The 21930-nt window shown below is 54.0% G+C and overlaps 3 protein-coding genes across 7 annotated transcripts in view; all 3 read right to left on the bottom strand.

The window, feature by feature from the left end:
- The window catches only part of MVP (major vault protein), a 29612-nt gene extending 15102 nt beyond the window's left edge, over positions 1 to 14510 (bottom strand). Inside the window, exons 1-3 of one of the 3 annotated variants that reach the window (XM_004057443.4) lie at positions 13553 to 14510; positions 2895 to 3054; positions 2496 to 2691 (exon numbers count right to left, since the gene is read on the bottom strand). In XM_004057443.4, the coding sequence (XP_004057491.1) occupies positions 2496 to 2691; positions 2895 to 3019 (321 nt within the window). In that variant the 5' untranslated portion in view covers positions 3020 to 3054; positions 13553 to 14510. Of the gene's footprint in view, positions 1 to 2495; positions 2692 to 2894; positions 3096 to 13552 lie in introns of all 3 variants that reach the window. The other 2 variants (XM_063700127.1, XM_004057444.4) reach the window with 2 other exon arrangements.
- PAGR1 (PAXIP1 associated glutamate rich protein 1) lies at positions 13944 to 17538 on the bottom strand. The gene is made up of 3 exons (XM_004057449.5): positions 17050 to 17538; positions 16761 to 16843; positions 13944 to 14510 (listed from the first exon to the last, which is right to left on the bottom strand). Exons 1-3 carry the CDS (start codon positions 17529 to 17531, stop codon positions 14311 to 14313), a joined length of 765 nt encoding a protein of 254 aa, XP_004057497.4. The 5' UTR covers positions 17532 to 17538; the 3' UTR covers positions 13944 to 14310.
- Positions 17539 to 18175: 637 nt separating this feature from the next.
- On the bottom strand, positions 18176 to 21891 carry PRRT2 (proline rich transmembrane protein 2). 3 transcript variants are annotated; one of them, XM_019011764.4, is made up of 4 exons: positions 21735 to 21891; positions 20126 to 21069; positions 19593 to 19725; positions 18176 to 19430 (listed from the first exon to the last, which is right to left on the bottom strand). In XM_019011764.4, the coding sequence occupies exons 2-4, from the start codon at positions 21002 to 21004 to the stop codon at positions 19420 to 19422; spliced, it is 1023 nt and encodes a 340-aa protein (XP_018867309.2). In that variant the 5' UTR covers positions 21005 to 21069; positions 21735 to 21891; the 3' UTR covers positions 18176 to 19419. The 3 variants fall into 3 exon arrangements, with proteins under 3 accessions (XP_018867309.2, XP_018867307.2, XP_018867308.2); XM_019011762.4 differs by having other exon boundaries at positions 18176 to 19725; XM_019011763.4 differs by having other exon boundaries at positions 18176 to 19725; positions 21707 to 21879.
- Between the last annotated feature and the right edge of the window lie 39 nt (positions 21892 to 21930).

The raw sequence follows: 21930 nt of genomic DNA, 5'->3' as shown, positions 1-21930 counted from the left end.
AGAACTTTGGGAGACTGAGGTAGGAGGATTGCTTGACCTCAGACATTCAAGAACCAGCCTGGGCAACATAGCAAGACCCCATCTCTAAAAAAAAAAAAAAGTGTAGCCAGGCATGGTGGCAGCACACACCTGTAGTCCCAGCTACTCGGGAGGCTGAGGTGGGAGGATCACTTGAGCCCAGGAGGTTAAGGCTTCAGTGAGCTATGACTGCACCACTGCACTTCAGCCTGGGCAGCAGAGCAAGACCCTGTCTCAGGAGTTCAGATGAAGGAGAAGTTAGAGAAGGCCCTTTGAACTGAAACTGGGGTTCAAAGGAAGAGCTGGCTTTTTTTTATTTTTGGAGATGGAGTCTTCCTATGTCATCCAGGCTGGACTGCAGTGGTACAACCATGGCTCACAACAGCCTCAATCTCCCAGGCTCATGTGATCCTTCTGTCTCAGCCTCCTGAGTGGCTGGGATTACAGGTGTGTCACCACCCCCAGCTCATTTTTTTTTTTTTTTTGAGACAGAGTCTTGCTCTGTCACCCAGGCTGGAGTGCAGTGGCGCAATCTCAGCTCACTGCAACCTCCACCTCCCAGGTTCAAGTGATTCTCATGCCTCAGCCTCCCAAGTAGCTGGGATTACAGGCGCATGCCACCACGCCTGGCTAATTGTTGTATGTTTAGTAGAGATGGGTTTTCGCCATGTTGGCCAGCCTGGTCTCAAACTCCTGACCTCAAGTGATCTGCCTACCTTGGCCTCCCAAAGTGCTGGGATTACAGGTGTGAGCCACTGTGCCCAGCTGAACATATTTAAAATGAAAGCTTAGGCAGGGCTTGGTGGCTCACACCTGCAATCCCAGCATTTTGGGAGAATGAGGTGGAAGGATCGTTTGAGCCCAGGAGGTTGAGGCTGCAGTGAGCTATGATCACCCCACTGCACTCTCGTCTAGGCAACAGGGGGAGATCCAGAAAAAAAAAAAAAAGGCCAGGCGCGGTGGCTCACACCTGTAATCCCAGCACTTTGGGATGCCAAGGCAGGTGGATCATGAGGTCAGGAGATCGAGACCACCCTGGCTAACACGGTGAAACCCCATCTCTACTAAAAACACAAAAAATTAGCCGGGTGTGGTGGTGGGCGCCTGTAGTCCCAGCTACTCGGGAGGCTGAGGCAGGAGAATTGCGTGAACCTGGGAGGCAGAGCTTCCAGTTAGCCGAGATTACGCCACTGTACTCCAGCCTGGGCAACAGAGTGAGACTCCATCTCAAAAAAAAAAAAAAAAAAAAAGGGTACAAGAATCCCTATATACTTTTCACTTGGATTCCTTAAGGGTTATTGTCTTAATCATTCTTCATTTTCTCTCTACACACACACTTCTTCCCCCAAACTGTCTGCACCTAAGTGGACATGAATGTCTCTAAAAGTTCCCCATGTCCTGCTATTATGCTTTCAGGATCAAGCAGCACTGGTTAGTAAAGTCAGTAAGAAAACCATTAAATGGGGCTGGACATGGTGGCTCATGCCTGTAATCCCAGCACTTTGGGGGGCCGAGGCGGGCGGATCATGAGGTCAGGAGATCAAGACCATCCTGGCTAACACGGTGAAACCCCGTCTCTATTAAAAACAAACAAAAAACAAACAACAACAAAAAAACCCCAAAACCATTAAATGGCCAGAAGGTAAAGGTGGAAGAACAGGTAAAGGAATGAAGGTGGGACACCCACCTGCTCAGGCCCAGGCCTGAGGCCAACGGGGGCAAGAGCCTGGCTGTAGGTTCAGGCCTGTGATGGCTTCTCCTAGAACAGGCACAGCCTGGGGCCTGGGCTTGTCACTGCTGCTTTGGCACTGCCCACCAGTGTCTGGCACTGGGTGAATGAACTGCTTAACCTTGGCACATGTCATTTAATGCCAGACTGGCTGGGCACTTCTGGTAGGCTCTGGAGCCTGGGAAGGTGAGATGGGCCAACAGTTCTCAGAAAAGAGGCAGGTGTGTTTGGGGCATGTGTGGAGGATGGGGGTGGCTGGAGGTGAGTGGAGGTACAGTGAGTCAATTCCACCCTTGGTGAGAGCCAGCAAGTGTCTCTCCCCACCCCTCCCACTGCCCTGGTTTGTTTTCCCTTTAGAACTCGGTACAGGCTGGGAACAGTGGCTCATGCCTGTAATCCCAGCACTTTGGGAGGCCGAGGCAGGCGGATCACCTGGGGTCGGGAGTTTGAGATCAGACTGGCCAACATGGTGAAACCCTGTCTCTACTAAAAATACAAAAATTAGCCGGGCATGGTGGCGGGTGCCTGTAATCCCAGCTACTGAGGAAGCTGAGGCAGGAAAATCACTTGAACCCAGGTGGAGCTTCCAGTGAGCCGAGATTATGCCACTGCACTCCAGCCTGGGAGACAAGAGTGAAACTCTGCCTCAAAAAAGAAAAGAAAAAAAGAAGAAGGCGGCAGCAGTATAGAGCCCGAGGCAGGTGGAGGACAGGTAGGGTGGGGCATAGGGAGTGAGGAAACCAGGTACCTTTTCCAGCACCTCCCCTGGGTACAGGGGGAAGGGGTCCTGGGCCAGCCGGATCTCGAGGTCAGCGTGGCGAAGCCGAACTTGCCCTGTGACATCAAACAGCACCAAGCCCTGGGCATCCCGAGACACAGGGTTGGCCACTGTGCAGTAGTGACGTGGGGGGACGGTCACCATGCGCATGGGGGCAAACAGTACCCTGCAGGAAGATGAGAAGAGGTGTGAGGACCTGGGACCAGGTCTCCACTACCAAAGAGGACACCAAATGAGAGAGAAACCTCTCTATCGCCCAAGCGAGGGCCACTCCTGCTTGGGAACAGGGAGGAGGATAAGGACCATCATGCCAGCCGAACAGGCCCCCACATCCCCAAGGATCCCCCACAGCCCAGCCCCCACACCCACCTCTCATTGTCCTGCCGGATGTAGGTCTTTGGCCCAACCTCCACACGGGACACGTTGCTGTTCTGGTCCAGCACATGGATATAGTGGTAAGGGGGGATGCGGATGATGAACTCTTCAGTTGCCATGGTGACTCCTAAGCCCAGGGCTCACAAGAAGATGACTGGTAGGTGGAGGAGAGGACACAGGATGAACCTGGGGAGCCTGGGGTGGGGCAGGCATGAATCTGGAGACAGACTCTGGGTGGGATACGGCCCTACCTCCTCCAGCCAGGCCACTGCACCCTTCCCTGTCCACATCTGCATGCCCACTGCTCCCTGTCTTCACCCCACCCAAGATGACACAGCCCATCCTGACCTTACCTTTGCCAAGAACTGCTTGATGCAGTGAGCCACAGAGGCCCAGGGTTCCTTGCCAATTCCTTTCCCTCACTCCCATCAACTACTTCCCCCTACACTGCCACCAGCACTGCAAAGAGCTTCAGATCAAGGTGCTCCCAGTCTCTTAAGGTGGAGAGATACAGCAAGCTGGGAAACTGGGGAGCCATGGAGGTGGTGACATGGCCTTGTCCAGCACGCAATGGGCAGCTGCTCTGAGGAGCTGCCTGGCTCCTCCAGAGGGAGGCAGCCCTTTATTTCAGAGAATCCTGAGGCCCCAGCTGTATTCAAATGTCGGCCCATAGCCAAAGAATATCTGTATGCCTCAGGTAGTCCAGTGGCTAGGATTCGGCCATAAACAAACAAAAGGAATGTTTACATGAGCTGTGTCTATGTTCCCCCCCTCTTTCCTATGCTTTAGTAATCCTGGGCTGAATGTGAAGACCTAGTCCACTGCTCATAAAGGGATCCCACATGGAACTGAGCCTTCCATAGAACCAGCTGCATTAGTAACACTGCAAATCACTCTGGCCCCCTCCTCCCCAGTTCTCTCCCATCCTCAGCTCCTGCAGTTGTGAGCAAGGGTAGGGTGGAAAGGAAGGAGAAGGGGGATGATTATCATGTTCCACCCACCCATCCCACCTGCTTCTGAATCCTGAGTAGTTTCACCCAGTGCTTGGCCTGTTCAGGAATGTCACATGCCCTACCTAAGCCCCATCCCTGCCCCCAGCACTTTGGACTTTGGACATGTCCCTTTGAGTCACACAAATGGGACCAAGTTTACTAGGTGCTCCAGAGCCTCATCCTTAAGAGACTCAGGTCAGAATTTTTTTTTTTTTTTTTGAGACGGAGTCTTACTCTGTCACCCAGGCTGGAGTGCAGTGGTGTGATCATAGCTCACAAAAGCCATGCCTCAGCCTCCTGGGTAGCTGAGACTACAGGTGAATGCCACCATGTCTAGCTAATTTTTTTTTTTTTTTTTTTTTTTGTAGAGATGAGGTCTCATTATGTTGCCTAGGCTGGTCTCGAATTCCTGGCCTCAAGCAATCCTCTTACCTCTGCTCCCAAAGTGCTGGGATTATAGGCGAGCCATCACACCTGGCCAATGAGGAGCCTCTTTTGTCTGGTGGTGGCCTCAAAAATGTCTGGCCAGGACAGGTGCAGTGGCTCATGCCTGTAATCCCAGCATTATGAGAGGCAGAGTGAGACTCCACCTCAAAAAAAAAAAAAAAAAAAAAGTGGTTCCTCATCAATTCCACCATCTACCCAGCCTCCAACCCCAGGTGAAAAATATAAGTGAGGGGAAGAAAGGAGTGGCCTGGCCAAGGAAAAACAGGCAGGAGCCACAGATTACAGAATCAAGGCTGGATACAGCCCAAGAGGAGTTATACTTGAGCCCCACGATCTGTAAAACTTCAACTTTTTGTTTAGAAATTGTGAGTCTTCACAAAATCCCAATTCCTGCTTCACGTGAAGAATTAGAAGACCAGCAATACAGCCTACAGTCAAGCAGCAGCTGCCCCATTTAGATGGAACACAAGCTTTCCCACCTACCACGGTCCCCACCACCCCCTGCTGCCTTACAGCTATGCCATTGCACTCCCCGGCTCTTGTTTAAAAACCCTTTAACTTGGCCGGGCGTGGTGGCTCACGCCTGTAATCCCAGCACTTTGGGAGGCCGAGGCAGGTGGATCACCTGAGGTCAGGAGTTCGAGACCAGCCTGGCCAACATGGCGAAACCTCGTCTCTACTAAAAATACAAAAATTAGCCAGTTGTGGTGGCGGGTACCTATAATCCCAGCTACTAGGGGGGCTGAGACAGGAGGATTGCTTGAACCTGGGAGGCAGAGGTTGCAGTGAGCAGAGATCGTGCCATTGCACTCCAGCCTGGGCAACAGAGCGAGACTCCAATCTCAAAACCAAACCAAACCAAAAAAACCCTTTTACTCAGCAGCGTCCAATAGAGCTTTCTACAATGATGAGAATATTCTAAATCTGTGCTGTCTTTGGACTAGCCACATCCACATGTGGCTCCTGAACACTTAAAATGTGGCTAATGGCCGGTCATGCCGGCTCACACCTGTAATCTCAGCACTTTGGAAGGCTGAGGTCGGCAGATCACAAGGTCAGGAGTTTGAGACCAGCCTGGCCAACATGCAGAAACCCTGTCTCTACTAAAAATACAAAAATTAGCTGGGCATGGTGGCACGTGCCTGTAATCCCAGCTATTTGGGAGGCTGAGGCAGGAGAATTGCCTGAACCTGGGAGGCAGAGGTTGCAGTGAGCAGAGATCGTGCCATTGCACTCCAGCCTGGGCAACAGAGCGAGACTCCAATCTCAAAACCAAACCAAACCAAAAAAACCCTTTTACTCAGCAGCGTCCAATAGAGCTTTCTACAATGATGAGAATATTCTAAATCTGTGCTGTCTTTGGACTAGCCACATCCACATGTGGCTCCTGAACACTTAAAATGTGGCTAATGGCCGGTCATGCCGGCTCACACCTGTAATCTCAGCACTTTGGAAGGCTGAGGTCGGCAGATCACAAGGTCAGGAGTTTGAGACCAGCCTGGCCAACATGCAGAAACCCTGTGTCTACTAAAAATACAAAAATTAGCTGGGCATGGTGGCACGTGCCTGTAATCCCAGCTATTTGCGAGGCTGAGGCAGGAGAATTGCCTGAACCTGGGAGGCAGAGGTTGCAGTGAGCAGAGATCGTGCCATTGCACTACAGCCCTGGGCGACAGAGCAAGACTCTGTCTTGGAAAAAAATAAAATAAAATGTGGCTAATGCATCTGAGGAACTAAATTTTTAAATTATTTTTTGAGACAAGGTCTTGTTCTGTTGCCCAGGCAGGAATGCAGTGGCACAATCATGACTCACTGCAGCCTCAACCTCCAGGCTCAAGTGATCCTCCCACCTCAGCCTCCCGAGTAGCTGGGATTACAGGCATGTGCCACCATGCCTAGCTAATTTTTTCATTTTTTTTGCAGAGACAAGGTCCTGCTATGTTGCCTAGGCTGGTCTCGAACTCCTGGGCTCAAGCAATCCTCCCGCTTCAGCCTCCTAAAGTGCTGAGATTACAGGTGTGCGCTACCGTACCCAGCTAATTTTAATTTAAATTGCCAAATATGGCTGGTTGATCCCATACTGGACAGTAGAGCTCTAAATAGTTGAGACCCAGAGAGGGACAATGAATCCTTTAGGGCCACAAGCAAGTTAGTGGTGCTGTCGGGACTAGAACCCTGGTGGAATGCCTGGTCCTGTCTTTCTAGAGAGGCATCATGGTCCCGTGGCTCGGGGCACCCATTCCAACCCAGACTGCCCGGGCTTACAACTCTGATCCGCTGCTTTCGTGTTTTCACATAGTTTCCTCACTGCCTTGCCTCATTCTGAAAGAGGTTACAGTTTGGGTCTGTTTTCCTGGCACACTTTCCACATCACAGGGAGGTTATTCTGCTGCTCATTCTTTCATCTTGCAACTTTGTATGAGATCTGACCCTGATCTAATTTTCTGTTGCTCATTTTTGCTCAAAGTTACTTTCCCTTAGCTTGTAGGAGGGTGGCTTGTCTAACATCAGAGCTCCCTCTTCTGCGGTTTGGGAACACAGGGGCTTGCTTTCCGATGTCCTGGCTCTGTTCCTCTCGCCACTCTTATGGGGACCTTGTCTTTTCTTCCTATAGCCCTGTCCTGCTCACCTTTGATTCCACCCCCCAGTTGCTCCACAATACGGGGCTCTGTTCTGGAAAGACGACTTCCTAGAGTCCAGAGGGCTGGGACTGCCTAGATCTGGATTTTTTTTTTTTTTTTTTTTTGAGATGGAGTCTCACTCTGTCGCCAGGCTGGAGTGCAGTGGCGCAATCTCGGCTCACCGCAACCTCCGCCTCCCCAGTTCAAATGATTCTCCTGCCTCAGCCTCCCAAGTAGCTGGGACTACAAGCGCCTGCCACCATGCCCAGCTAACTTTTTGTATTTTTTTTTTTTAGTAGAGATGGGGTTTCACCATGTTGACCAGGATGGTCTTGATCTCTTGACCTTGTGATCCACCCGCCTCGGCCTCCCAAAGTGCTGGGATTACAGGTGTGAGCCACCACGCCCAGCCTTTTTTTTTTTTTTTTTTTGAGATAAGGTCTTACTTTGTTGCCCAGGCTGGAGTGCAGTGATCACATCTCACTGTAGCCTTGAACTCTTCAGCTCAAGGGATCCTCCCATCTCAGCCTCCTGAGTAGCTGGGACTGTAGATACGTACCGCCACACCTAGCTAATTTTTAATTTTTTGTAGGCATAAGGTCTTTGTTGTCCAGGCTGGTCTCAAAATCCTGGTCTTAAGTAGTCATCCAGCCTTAGCTTCCCAAAGCACTGGGACTACAGGTGGAGCCACTGCACCCAGCCAGGATGCCTGGATCTTGGCTCTCACCCTTATGGGATCAGTGATTTGAACAAGTCCCTTGACCACCCCGTGCCTGTTTCCTCATCTACAAAATGAGAATGGATAACATCGTCAACCGAGTTAGCACATAAAGCACTGGGAACAGAGCCTGGCTCTTCATCTGCACTCTGTTTGACTGCAGAGGAGGGAAGAGTGCCTGAGGCCCAACTTTCCTATCCAGTGAGGAATCTAGGGAATATAACCAGTGCTGGGGGCTCCCCACCTGACCTGGCATGCTGGTTTAAGCCTCAGTTGTTTACTGGTCAGTGGCTTATTTCACCCCAGCTGCAGGGATGGAACAGCAAGTAGGGGCTTTACTGCCAAGTGAAGCTTTTTCTACTGCTCCCTGGAGGGTTCTCCACAGGGCCGAAACCTGGCCAGGAAACCAGATGGGAGAAGAGGAAGGGCTGGGGCTGTGAGCGGAGGTATGGACGGGGCTCTGAGGCCCCCCCAGGAAAGATTTGAACTCTAGAAGGCCGTGCAAGGTTGGAAGCAGGCTCTGGGAACAGCCTCCATTTGGCTCATCAATGGATAATCTCCCCAACACCCCCCACAGCTGAGGCCTCTCCACCATCTGCCGCCCCAGCTGGGCCCAGTCAGGGGGTCTGAATGCCTCGCCCAGCTCAGTGACTCAGCAAGAGTCATCCTCATGGCTGGACTCCTGCCTTGTTCTGAGGCCAAGCCCTCGGCAACTGCCCCTGCATCAGCACCAGGACCCCACCTCACCTCCCTGACCACCCACCTGCCATGCCCTAAACCTGGGCCTTCTGCCTAGACCACCCAGGACAGGTCTTGCCTTCTACCCTCGCCATCTATGGAGGTGAGCCAGGGAAACCCTTTGACTCAGGCAGCACATTGGTGACAAGTCTCAGATTGAGTTTTTTGTGGTTTCCTTCCAGATGACATGCACAGTTAGAGCATTTTACTTAAAATAGATCAGGGCCCTCAAAAGACAATAGCAAGGATTGTGTTGACCTTTGGAAGGCTCTGCCCAGCCCTCAGGCTTGGCCCCTGCTCCCCAGATCCACTCATCCACCCAACTTCCTTCAGTCTCTGCTTCTGAGACCTGCCCTAGTCGGCTCTCAGTGTAGAGGCCCAGTCTTGCCTGATCACACCTCCCTCAGGTGTCATGAGGCTCCTGCAAGAACCACAGCCAGCTTTCACCCCAAATGCCACCAGGGTCTCTCCCACCATGAGGGTAAATAAGCAGGAACTAAATAGCCTGTCCGAAGCAGAAACCAGGTTCATTGTCTAGTTAAAAGAGGGGCTCTTGCCTGAGAGAGGTGGCTCACACCTGTAATCCCAACACTTTGGGAGGCCGAAGGTGGGAGGATGGCTTGAGGCCAGGAGTTCAAGACCAGCTTGGGCAACATAGCAAGGCCCCATCTCTTTAAAGAAAGAAAAAAAAAAAAAGAGGGAGACCGGATCAGACTCTTGGCTCAAAAGTAAACTTCTGCTACAGCAAAACTTAATAAATAAACGAGTCATGAGTCACTACTTCCCAGAGATCTTCAGGGTCAACTGTGAGTAGCTGATATACTGAATCTTTTTTTTTTTTTTGGAGACTGTAGCCCAGGCTGGAGTGAAGTGGCACAATCTCGGCTCACTGCAACATCCACCTACCTCCCAGGTTCAAGCAATTCTCGTGCTTCAGCCTCCCGAGTAGCTGGAATTACAGGCACATGCCACCAAGCCTGGCTAATTTTTTGTATTTTAGTAGAGATGGGGTTTCACCCCAGGGTGGTCTCAAACTCCTGAGCTCAGGCAATCTGCCTGCCTCAGCCTCCCAAAGTGCTAGGATTACAGGCGTGAACCACCACACCTGGCCCCTAGTGAGTCTTAAATGGCAATTGACCAAGTGACCACACTGCCTACGGGGTCTGCAGTGAGTAGAGTGGTACCACCTGGAGGCTTGATAGCAACACAGCCTGGGGCCCCACCCCAGAGCCACTGACTCTACTGGCATTTTAACTCGACCCTCAATGACTTGCATGCACATTACAGTCTGAGCAGCTCTGGTCTAAAGCAGACTCTCGGCTCGGGCTGCACACTGGTCATCTGGAAATCTGGTTTTTGTTTTTTTTTTTTTTGAGATGGAGTTTCGCGCTTGTTGCCCAGACTGGAGTGTAGCCATCTCGGCTCACTGCAACCTCTGCCTCCCGAGTTCAAGCAATTCTCCTGCCTCCGCCTCCCAAGTAGCTGGGATTACAGATGTCTGCCACCACACCCAGATAATTTTGTTTTTAGTAGACAGGGTTTCGCCATGTTGGTCAGGCTGGTCTCGAACTCCTGATCTCAAGTGATCCACCCACCTCGGCCTCCCAAAGGGCTAGGATAACAGGTGTGATCTGCCGCGCCAGGCCTTCTGGAGACCTTTTTATAAAGCCACCCATCTCCGGTGATTCTATTTAATTGGTCTGGGTGAGGTTCACCCATTGCTATTGTAAAAAGTTCTCCCTCTTTTTTTTTTTTTTTTTGAGACGAGTCTCGCTCTGTCACCCAGGCTGGAGTGCAGTGGCGCGATCTCGGCTCACTGCAGCTCCGCCTCCCGGGTTCATGCCATTCTCCTGCCTCAGCTGGGATTACAGGCACCCGCCACCATGCCTAGCTAATTTTTTTGTATTTTTAGTAGAGATGTGGTTTCACTGTGTTAGCCAGGATGGTCTCGATCTCCTAACCTCGTGATCCGCCTGCCTCGGCCTCCCAAAGTGCTGGGATTACAGGCGTGAGCCACCGCACCTGGCCTCTGACTCTTAATATATATCCAGGATTGAGAGCCAGTGGGAAAATGTCACTCCAGCAGGTTTTATCACTGCCAGCATGCTCCTGGGCCACTTACTGGCCTCTGAGCCTTCCTCTCCAGTGAAGTGAGAATAAAAGTGACTGTTGACCAGGCTTGGTGGCTCCCACCTGTAATCCCAGCACTTTGGGAGACCAAGATGGGAGGATCACTTGAGGCCAGGAGTTCAAGACCAGCCTGGGCAACATAGGGAGACCCCGTCTCTATAAAAACCATAAAAAATATTAGCTAGGTGTGGTGGTGCACACCTGTGGTCCCTGCTACTTTGGAGGCTGAGGTGGGAGGATTGCCTGTGCCTGGGAGGTCAAGGCTGCAGTGAGCCGTAAATGGAGCACACGAGTGCGCTCTAGCCTGGGCAAGAGTGAGGCCATCTCAAAAAAAAAAAAAAAAGAAAAGAAAAAAAAAAAGAAAAGAAAAGAAAAAAAAATGACTGCTCTTCAAGTCAAAGGTATTAGAGACTGGAGGGTCTCTGGTGCACAGTAGGAACTGGGAGGAGGATAAAGATCAGTTTCAGGCCGGGCGCAGTGGCTGTAATCCCAGCACTTTGGGAGGCCAAGGCAGGCGGATTGCCTGAGCTCAGGAGTTCGAGACCAGCCTGGCCAACATGGTGAAACTTCGTCTCTACTAAAAATACAAAAATGGTGGCAGGCAACTGTAGTCTCAGCTACTCGGGAGGCTGAGGCAGGAGAATTGCTTGAACCAGGGATGCAGAGGTTGCAGTGAGCCGAGATTGCGCCATTGTACTCTGGCCTGGGGGACAGAGCGAGACTCTGTCTCAAAAACAAAAACACAGCTCCGATTGCAGGCTGTGAAGGGCAGGGAATTGCACTCATTCTCCTCCAGCCCCTTCCCTTACCCAGGTCCAGGCAGTCCTGAGGTTGGAGGTAAGGTCGTTGACGCGGCCCTGCCCCCAGACCTTCCCACAGCTTCAGGTTCAGGAAAAGGCACATGAAGTTTGGTATAAACAAGGACACAACTTCACAGAGTTTCTCACTGATTTAAGTTAAATATTCTAGTCTTTAGAGAATGGGTCACATGACTCAGGAATTGCCAACAGCCTGTTTTCACCCAGCAGCTTCCTGGTTTACCCCCTTTAGGAGACGATTAATGGAAATTGAGAATGTGTCTCATAAATTACTTTTTTTTTTTTTTAAAGCAGCACAGTTTTAGGAACTTTTCTTCCCAAGGAAATTGTAACTGAGCTCCAGTCTAACTGGGCCACTTTGTGGGAAGGGGAGCAGCCTGGTGGCCTTTGGGAGGTGAGGGGGAGACAGAACAGCTCAGCCAGCCTAGATAGACTTCCACTTGTCCTCCCTCCTCCCACTCCTGCCAATTAACACCAGTCACCAGAGGCAAGAACCGCCTAGATCAGAAGCGACCCCAGGAACCAGGCTTCAGAACCCCTGATCTTCATCAATATTTTCTCAACTTGCCTAATCATAGGACCGAGCTATAATTCTTTTAAAAAAAAAAAAAAAAACAAAACCCCAACCACACACACACAAACAGAGACAGGGTCTCACTATGTTGCTCAGGCTGGTCTGGAACTCCTGGCCTCAAGCCATCCTCCCACTCGGGCCTCCCAAAGTACTGGGATTACAGGCCTGAGCCACCGCATCCAGCCCTGGGCTGGAATTCTTAACCCCACTCCTGCTGCTTTTTGCAGGCCTCACTTCTGACTCACTGGGTCTAAGTTTCCGGGAGAGAGCCTCTGGACCCTGTGTTCTAGGCAAACGCCCCTAAGTAACAGCTCCCACTTCAGATGAGCTTAATCTGTGCCAGGTAGTGTTAAGTGCCCTCAATTAACTCATGTTATCCTCACAAGAACCTGCAAGTTAAGAAATTTGCCCAAGAGCACACAGTTATCAAAGGACGGAGCCGGAAGTCCAACCTGGCTATAACTGTAGAGACCACAAACTAGGAGGCAGTGGCTTCTCAGGCAGAAACACAAAGATTCTAAGCCGAGAACAAGGACTAGAGGACCTGGGTGGGGCTGTGTACTGCCCAGATGGTGCCAATGGCAGTTCAAAGGTGAGTGTTTCCTGTAAGTTGGGCCAGCGCCCAGCCTTTGCTCCCCCAGAACCTGGGAGGGCAGCACCCAAGATAACCTGAGTACCCCGTTACCTTGGAGCCCTGAGGCTGTCTCTGGGCCACCCACTCAAGGTGGCCCCCCTACCTGCTCAAGGCTACATACAGAGGGCTGTCCTGCCCAAACAGCCACACCCGAGGGCCAACCCAGTGCTCTGTGTGCCAAGGGAGTTTCTGGCAGAGCCACCTGATACCCCACGTGACAGCTGGCCTCTCCCCCATCACCCAGGGGCTACCCAGGCAAAGAGCTGAGAACACAGGGCCCATCAGCCTCGCTATCACCTCCACCCCCAAGTGCTTGGCTCCCAAGGGACAGCTCTAAAATCCCCAGAATCTCAGGCTGGTGGGTCCAGCTGAGCATCCTAGTTTTCACTTTCTCCTCCCAAAAAGGAAAGAACCTTGGTCACTAAATTCTACGCCTTCTGGAAATCACTCTGCTAATGACTTCCTGAATGATCGACTGAGGCCAACAGCTGGCCCAGCCCTGCATGGAGCAGTAAGAAACCCTCATCTGTCAGAGTTAAGGGGCCTGAATGGGTACAGGTCACATTCTTGGAGCTCAAGGTGACAGGCCAGAGCCCAGGTCCCCAGGACAGTGCAGGTGAGTAGAGCAAGCACCGATCTAGGGCTAAGATGGGGTCTGAATGACCCTGTAAGGTTCCCCACCTGATTTCCCGGGTGGGACCCTGAAGTCAGAGAGAGGCCTGAGAGTTGCAGGGGGGTGGGGGACCGGTGTTGGTGTTAATCTGCCTTTACTTCAAAACCCAGAAGACTCCAACTATTGGAAAGTGAAACCTCCAAAAGCAAAGCCACCACCCATCCTCCTTCCCCACTCTGATTCAGACATGTTTTCCCTGCCCCAGTAGAAGCAAGGCCCTTCAAAGCAAGACAGGACTAAAGAGAGCCTCAAGGGATACAAAGATCTGCCCGATTTGGGGTTTGGGGGGCTAGTATAATGTACTCACATCTAGAAGTGCAGGTAGCTGCAACAAACGCCTCAGATGGGGAACTCTCACCCTGCTTTGGGGATCACTTCCCGGCAGGGCAAGGCAGGCCAAGCCCAGGGGTGGGGCTTGGGAGTTAAAGGGCCCGTGCAGCTGGTTCTCATTTTATCCTCCGGGCTGCTTCTGCTGCAGCTGAAGGCACACTGCTCCCTGAGTGCTCATGGGTTTCTACCTTGGAGCCAGCTGGCTGCACTGGAGTGGGACTGGGAGGGGTTGGAGGGCCCGAGATGGGACAGGTGCTAACTGAGGGCACCTCTACCCATCTGGCTTTCATTTTCCAATCTGGGTGAGTACAATTCTGCCTCTCCCTTCAAGTGGGGCCTAACTGTTGAGCTACAGCTACAGCCCCTCCTTTTAAGAGATGATAGCTCTGCATCTTTTATTTCAGACTCAGAAAATTCAGTCCAGGTCTCTGAATAGGTGTTCAATAGAAAACACACACTCACACACTCTCTCTATATAGATGTTCAATAGAAAACACACACACACACTCTCTCTATAGGTGTTCAATAGAAAACACACACACACACTCTACAGGTGTTCAATAGAAAACACACACACACACACTCACACTCTCTCTTCCTCTTTCCCACAACGTGCTGTTTGGGAGCTTGAGGTTTCTCTCTTCTTCCCAAGTTTCTCAGTGTCTGGGCTGGGGAAGGAGGGCCCAGGCTCCAGCAGGTACGGACACTGCACCCTAGAGGCAGGAGCAGTGGGAGTCAGTATTTCCGCTGCCGAGGGAAGAGACTACTCCCGGAGGATCGGAGTGGGGGGCTGGCGGGGCTGGGGTCCTCCGAGTCCAGGCTGAAGAGGTCCCTCCCGGTACGAAGGATCTGCTCCTCCAGCTTCTTGTGTCTCTTCATGTCCGACAGCACCTTGTCCAGGCGGGCCTCCCGTTTCTGGCTCCGGGCTGAGCTTCCTGGAGAAGGGGAAGGTAAGATACATGGAAGGGATGGAGGTGGTGTGCACCATACCTGCCTGGACCTCACTCATCACTTGGGGAGCTGGTTAAACATGCAGGTCCCCAGGCCTCTGTCTTGGAGGACCTGAGGTTCAGGGTTGGACCTCAGAGAGGGTGAGAAGCAAAGATCTTGATTGACAGGAAGGCACAGGTAATGTGAAGAAAAGGGAGGAACATACTGGGCAGGGGAATGGCAAGGGTAGAGGCCCCAGGACAAGAACAGAGTTCTGTTCAAAGAAGAGTGCAGGCCGGGCATGGTGGTTCACGCTTGTAATGCCAGCACTTTGGGAGGCTGAGGTGGGCGAATCACGAGGTCAGGAGTTTGAGACCAGCTTGGCCAACATAAAAAATTAGCTGGGCGTGGTGGCAGGCGCCTGTAATCCCAGCTACTTGGGAGGCTGAGGCAGGAGAATCGCTTGAACCCGGGAGGTGGAGGTTGCAATGAGCCAAGATCGCGCTACTGCACTCCAGCCTCGGTGACACAGCTACACTCCGTCTCCCCTACTCGCCAAAAACAAAAACAAAGAGTGCAGAGAACTGGAGGTGGCGGGAAAAGCGCTTGGATTCTCCTTTGACATGCTCTTCCCTGGCAAGATGGAATCCCTTGGAAAATTTTAAGTGGAAAAGTGACACGATTTATGGCTGGGTGCAGCAGCTCACGCCTGTAATTCCAGCACTTTGGGAAGCTGAGGCAGGCACTTTGGGAAGCTTTAGGTCAGGAGTTCAAGACCAGCCTGGCCAACATGGCGAAACCCCCTCTCTACTAGAAAATAAAAAAATTAGCTAGGCGTGGTGACGTGTCCTTGTAATCCCAGCTACTCAGGAGACTGAAGTAGGAGAATTGCTTCAACCCAGGAGGTGGAGATTGCAGTGAGCCAAGATCATACCACTGCACTCCAGCCTGAGCAAGAGAAAGACTTCGTCTCAAAGAAAAAAGTGATATGATTTATATTTTAAAAGGTTCATCTGAATTGCAAAAACTGGAAGCAGAGAGCCCAGTTAGGAGCTACTACAACTATCCAGGCAAGAAAGACAGTGGCTTGGATGGGGATGTGGTATTGAAAGTGGAGACTAGCAGAGGTACTTGGAAATGTACACCTTATAGCTACCAAGACTTGCTGCTGGTGTGAATGTTCAGGTAAAAGAGAGAGAAATCAAGAATGGCTCTAGGCTGGGTGCAGTGGCTCATGCCTGTAATCTCAGCACTTTGGGAACCGAGGCGGGTGGATCACTTGAGCTCAAGAGTTCGAGACCAACCAGTCTGGGCAACACAGCAAGACTCTGTCTCTCCACCCCTCAAAAAAAAGAAAAAAGGAAAGGCATGACTCTGAGGGTAAATTCTAGGAAGGCATGTGGGGTGGGAAATGGGGCCAGTGGTGTGATTAGAGAATGTACATGGTAGTAGAGGGATGCAGATCTAGATAATATTGAAAGGCCAGGACTTGGACTTCTGGGAATGGGAAACATGATAGAATTATCACTAATTTTCCAGAATCAATGACTAGTTATCTTTTTAAAAAAAGAATTATCTGTAATTGTGTTTTTTTGAGATGGAGTCTCACTCTCTCGCCCAGGCTGGAGTGCAGTGGTGTGATCTCAGGTCACTGCAACCTCCACCTCCCAGGCTCAAGCGATTCTCCTGCCTCAGCCTCCTGAGTAGCTGGGACTACAGGTGCCCGCCACTATGCCCGGCTAATTTTTTGTATTATAATTGTCTCTTAAAGGAAGACAAGGGGCCAGGCGCATTGGCTCATGCCTGTAATCCTAGCACTTTGGGAGGCCGAGGTGGGCGGATCACAAGGTCAGGAATTCAAGACCAGCCTGGCCAACATGGTGAAAGCCTGTCTCTACTAAAAATACAAAAATTGGCCCGGAGTGGTGGCATGCGTCTGTAATCCCAGCTACTTGGGAGGCTGAGGCAGGAGAATTGCTTGAACCCAGGAGGCGGAAGTTGCAGTGAGTCGAGATCGTGCCATTGCACTCCAGCCTGGGGGACAAGGGCAAGACTCCATCTCAAAAAAAAAAAAAAAAAGGAAAACAAGGTAGTAATCTAAGTCATAAAGATGGTGCTACTGGGTGAATACTCTCTCCTGCAGCTGTAAGTTGTGTGGCAGCTGAGGCAGCAAGCAAAGGCCTCTAGGGGAGCCGATCTTGGGTAACTGAGCCGAGGCCCTTCACCTCCCCCAACTGTTTCCTCTTCGTTTGTACCTGGGGTGCGTCTCCGGTCAATCAGGGAGTCCTTTGGTGTCACTGGCTCATCATCAAAATCAAATTCCGTGGGCATGTGTGGTCTGGGACAGGTGAACATAGTTAAGGGTGAGGGCGGTCCTCCCTCCCTCCCACCCACACGTGTGCTTCTCCCCTGCCCGTTCCTCCTCCCCCGCTGGCTTCCCTCCCTCCACTTTCAAAGGTTCCAGGGTCCCACATTTTCCCCTCCCTATTTCCTCCCGCCATCAGGGGAGCAGCCCCGGGACAAGGTGTAAGGGTGTGCCTTTACTTTTCCTCTTCCTCTTCTTTGGCCTCCGGCTCCTCATCGGATCTCTCCTCTTCGCTCTGGGCCTCCGGCGTGGGAGGCCGGCGGGGCAGGATCTCGGCTTGCAGCTCCAGAGTACCGTGGGCAGCCAGCAGTTCATAGAGCCGCTGGATTTCGGAGGGCGGGGGCATCCAGGGCTGCCCATCCGCAGGCAGCTCCACCTCCTCGTCGCTGCAGGGGACGCACCAGTCCTCGGAGTCCTCCTCGGTAGGCTCTTCTCCCCCGGCGCTGGGGACTTCTCCCTGCGCCTCCTCGCCCCCGGACCCCTCACGCTCGGTCTCCTCTCGGCCTCCTTCCCTCTCGTCCTCGGCCTTACCGGCCGAGGCAGAGGGGCCTCCGGTATCCTCCACGGCCAGAGCCTGGAGGCCGGAGGTCACTTCCCCTTCTTCAGACAGAGGCGCCGCCGTACTGGCCGCAGTGTCTCCATGGCCCCGAGCAAGGGACATAGGCCACTGGGGCAGGGACCCTGCGACGACAGATGCTGGAGTCCGAAGCCAGGGTCCCCCAGGGATCGGGCTCCCCTGGGGGTTCGGGACCGTTTCCAGCCAATCACGCTCCCGCAGTGGACTCCGCGGCCAGACCGCCCGTCCCCGGGAGGGGGGGCTCAGTCCCCACCAAGGACCCCGCCCCGGAGATCGAGGTTCGGTACTCCGAGGCTCCCGGGCCCCGCAGAAACCACTTTCCGAAAGAGGGAAAGGGGGAAGGGAGGGACGGGCCACTCTTCTCGCTTCTACACCGCCCCTCTCCACACCTGGACGCGGCGCCCTCTCCCCAGACCTTTCAGTTGCGGGCCACGTCAAGTCAGATGCCGTACGCACCTGGAGCTAAGACCCGCCTCCCAGGCTGCGTAGGGTCACGCCACGCAGGCGCACAGAAATGGCGCGGGAGGCTCCGCTCTAGACAAGGCTACTTGGAAGAGGAAAGCGAGGGAAGGCTTGCACATGCGCGAGTAAGCGCACAGGCTTCAGCCCACAGTAAAGATGGCCACCGGGAAGGCGCATGTGTATACCACCCAGTAAGGTTCAGCCAGAAAGGCAGCACCGCCGGGCCGGCGGGACGAACGCAGGAACCAACCGAGATTGGAGGCGAGTCTCATGCAGTCTCCGTTTATTGGTGTTTCAGACTCATGCAGCATCCGGCATACAAAAAGGGAGAAATCAGTTTGATAATAGCCTTTTTTTTTTTTTTTAAGAATTTTAGTTTTTTTCTTCCCCCAGACTTTTTTTTTTCTTTTTTTTTTTTTTTTTTAAGGAAAAAAACCCCCGCCAAATCCGAACCGCGTTGTAGCTCGGTCCCCGCCTCCTCAGCGGGCTGTCGCGTGCAACAAACCTCCCCCATCATCTTAGAAAATAATTATAGAGCGCGCCGCCCCGCCCTCGCTCCTGCCAGTGGGCGCTTTGGTCCTATTTTTTGGATTATTTCGTTACGAAGCACGTGAATGAATCTAGCCCCCACACCTTCAAGAAAGAAACTCGCGGACTGGGGTTGAAAAGCCCGGGTGGGCGGGTCAACTCCAGCTGACCTGGAAGGGTCAGCGCCGCGTCCCTCCCTTCTCCCCTGCGTGCGTTCGGAACCAGTACTCGCCACCCTCACCCGAGTCCCCATACGAGGCCCGGCTTGCCAACTCTGCGACCTGCCAGGCACCCTTGGGTGTCCGACCCTGGGTGGTCCCAGCAGAGAACAGTCCGAGCCCGGGGTTGGGGAGCCCTCTCCCAACACTGCTCCCCGCCCCCAAGCCTCGTCTAAGTGCTGTCAATTTTGCAGAGTAAACGGTGACGGGGGGCTGGAGAAGAGGATGCTTAAGGGAGATGAGGAGGCAGGAAGAGGAAGGGGGCGGGACGTGGAGAGGAAAGGGGAGATGATAAAGAAGGGAAGGAAGAGAGGACTGAGGGTTGAGAGATGCCAAGACAATGAAAGTTGGGAGGAGGAGGCCAGGGTGGAGGTCCAGAGAATTTGGGGGGCTGGAAGAAGTGCAGGGAGGCCAGGAGAGATGCAGGGAGGCTGAGAGCACAGAGTTGGGGAGGTGTTCAGGGAGGTTTCCAGAGTGCAGGGAGGTTTCCAGAAGTGCAGGGATAGGGGGCCAAGAGGCCGGAGGTGATGCAGGCATTAGTGCAGGGAGGTTGGAACCAGTGCAGGGATGAGGCAGGCCTACAGTTGGCAGAGGAGCCTGGCAAGATGCAGGAGCAGGACAGAAGCTGTAAACAAGGCCGCTCAGGCTCCCTTGGTCCTTAGGGGTGGGGGCCAGGGCCATCAGTTGGGCTCCCCCCAGGGGAGGGATGGGCCCAAGGCAGCTCCCAACAGGAAGAAAAGTCTTGGGATGCGGGGCAGAGCCCCTCACTTATACACTGTGGGAGAGGAGAGGGAAGGACAGACGGGGGGAGGGGGAGACAAGGAGAGACAAAGGAGAGGTAAGGAGGACAGACAGGAGAGAGCAGGGGCAGGGGTTAGTAAAGCTGCCCTTGCCAACCCTTCCATTCCTCCCCTGCCTGTCCCAAGCCCACACTCACCGCCTAAGTTGATGACGCAGGAGGCGATGATGATGAGGACTCCCCCCACCAGCGCCACGATGCTTAAGAGCTTGGCTACCCGGCCCAGACGCTGGGCCCCGTCCACGTCCCCCTGCTGCAGGCTGTTCCGGGACTGGGGTTAGGGCGAGGGGTGGAGGCACATGGCCGGGGTCAGGAGAAGCCAGCCCAGAAGGGATCAGGTGGAAAAGTCATCCAGAAGAGAGAGAGGCCAGCCCCATAGATGGCGGGTAAGGGAGGAAGGAGGAGTGGAGGGGCAGGGGGAGGAGGGCACAGGTCAGCGAGGCTGTGTGACACGTGTTTCCATATCCCTCCCACCTAAAGGGGCAGGGCAGTGGTGGCTCAGAGGGTTAGGTCCTAGGGAGAGGCAAACAAAGGCCCTGGAATTGGGGAGGTGGGATCCATGCAGAGAGGAGAGGGGAAGGAAGGCATGGATTACTCCAGGGGCTCTATTGCAGCGCTGGCGGGAAGCTGGGAGCCACAGCAGGCCTGGGCTAGGGTCCCATGGGGCTCACCATGACAGCATAAGCGAAGGCCACGATGTTGACAGGCCACATGGGGCAGAAGCAGGACAGGATGGCAAGGATGATGTAGTCCCGAGGTTTCTGGGTGCCTTCACCCCCCTCCACCCCAGGACCTGCCAGCTGGGAGCTGGGGTGGCGGCTCAGGCTACCTCGGGGAGATCCTGGATGCCCACTGTGTGCCCTTCCCATTCGATCCTCCTCAACCAGCTGCTGCAGCACTCGGGGGGGGGCCCCATTGGCTGGGGGGGATTTTTTTGAGGGTGGTGAGTGAGGCTTAGGGGCTGGGCCCTCTTCCCCATCGCCAGCCTGCAGGGGCACCACTGCCCCATTCTCTTGCTTTTCCCCTACACTCTCAGACAGAATCTCAGGGGTGGGGTCCTCCTGGGTAGGGAGCTCTGGTTGAAGGGCTGGCTTGGGGGTAGGCTGGGAATCTGGCCGGGGGTCTGGCTGGGGAGCAGGCTCTGGGGCTGGTTCAGGTGGGGCTGCAGACTCCAGCCTGGACCCCTGGTCTGCAGTGGCCTCTTTGCTCACTTCTGGTTTGGACACTGTTTCTTGGCATGGGTCTTCGGGGCTGCAGTTGGCCTTTGATTCCCCTCCTGGGCTTAAGCTGAGGTCTGTGGCCTGGGCTGTTTCTGAGGCCCCAGCCGGGGTCTCTGTGGTTTCTGGAGCCAGCCCAGCCTTGGGCCCTGAGTCCACAGGGGCCGCATTGGTGTTTGGGCCTGGCTGCGGGGCCTCTGGCTGGTCTGGTACCCCTGCTAGGACCTGGGGAGGGCCAGTTTCAGCTTCAGAATGGCCAGGCCCTTCGCCTGGAACCTCGGGACTCTCCTCAACCTCCTTCATCTCAGAGATCTCAGAGCTGCTGGCTGCCATCTTGAGATGGGAGAGGGGAGAGAGCCCCTATGGGGAGGATGGAATAGCAGAGACAGCGGCAAACCCTGGAAGAGGAGGAGATAGGCTTGGGGTGAGGAGGGAAGAGGGCGCTCAGCACTGCAGGCCCAATTGGGCCACATTCCTGTCTCAGGGCCAGCCTTGCACTGCCTCTAGGGAGAGGAAGAAAAGTTGGGGTTTCCTTTGCCTTAGGGTGGGACATCCCTGGGGGAGGAGTGCTCTACTCAAAGTCTTCTGCTTGGAGAGCCCTGGGGAAGATTAACCCTTTTGTAAACAGGACCTTCTCCAGGGTCTCTCCCTGGGTCCATCCAACAAGATCCAGACTCTCAGATCCCAGCACCCCAAAATCAACGAGCTGTGCAAATAGCACTCCGACAGGCCGACTGGGCAGAGGACCCGACATTCGCATTCCACTCCCTCTGCATCCTCCCCTCCTCCCTGGGCTCCCAGGCGGTGCGGGTTTTCTTGCTGCGCGTTTAGGGCGAGGACGCTCCCGCCCTTTTCTGGGGGACCTGGTTATCTCCTTCGATCCCCTGTCAGCCCCTCTCCCGGGGCTTCCCTCGCCTTCGGTGGGCTGGCGCCTCCTCCCGATGGTTCGGCCCGCCCAGCGGTCTACCAGCCCTCCAGACACCCGCATTCCCGTGCAGTCCGCCCGGCGTCAGCCGTCGGTCGGTCCACTCCTACCCGCAGCCTCAGTCCGTCCGGGTCTCACCTCGACGCCGGCCTCCGGACAGCTCCCGCTGCCGCTGCTGGCTTTTGCAGCAGCCACAGCCCGGGAGGAAGCAAGTCAGCTAGGGAGGGAGGGAGGCGGCGGGTCTCCCTCCTCTCCCCTCGCGTGTGCTCATCCCCTCCTCTCCGGTCCCCTCCCCTACGCTCCGCCGCCGTCACCGCCCCCGCCCCTCGCCAGC

Source organism: Gorilla gorilla, chromosome 18 (assembly GCF_029281585.2).
Source record: "Gorilla gorilla gorilla isolate KB3781 chromosome 18, NHGRI_mGorGor1-v2.1_pri, whole genome shotgun sequence".
Taxonomy (NCBI): domain Eukaryota; kingdom Metazoa; phylum Chordata; class Mammalia; order Primates; family Hominidae; genus Gorilla; species Gorilla gorilla.
Note: the sequence above shows the minus strand (reverse complement) of the source record. Positions and strands in the feature narration are given on the sequence as shown.

What these genes read in the sequence shown, in the direction of transcription:
- PAGR1 (XM_004057449.5), bottom strand. Translation starts at nt 17,531, where the DNA reads ATGTCCCTTGCTCGGGGCCATGGAGACACTGCGGCCAGTACGGCGGCG. An exon ending in AAAGAAGAGGAAGAGGAAAA is followed by an intron (nt 16,844 to 17,049) that starts GTAAAGGCACAC and finishes CACCTGTCCCAG; the next exon opens with ACCACACATGCCCACGGAAT. An exon ending in TGACCGGAGACGCACCCCAG is followed by an intron (nt 14,511 to 16,760) that starts GTACAAACGAAG and finishes CCCCTTCTCCAG; the next exon opens with GAAGCTCAGCCCGGAGCCAG.
- PRRT2 (XM_019011762.4), bottom strand. Translation starts at nt 21,004, where the DNA reads ATGGCAGCCAGCAGCTCTGAGATCTCTGAGATGAAGGAGGTTGAGGAG. An exon ending in CCTTCGCTTATGCTGTCATG is followed by an intron (nt 19,726 to 20,125) that starts GTGAGCCCCATG and finishes CCCTAACCCCAG; the next exon opens with TCCCGGAACAGCCTGCAGCA.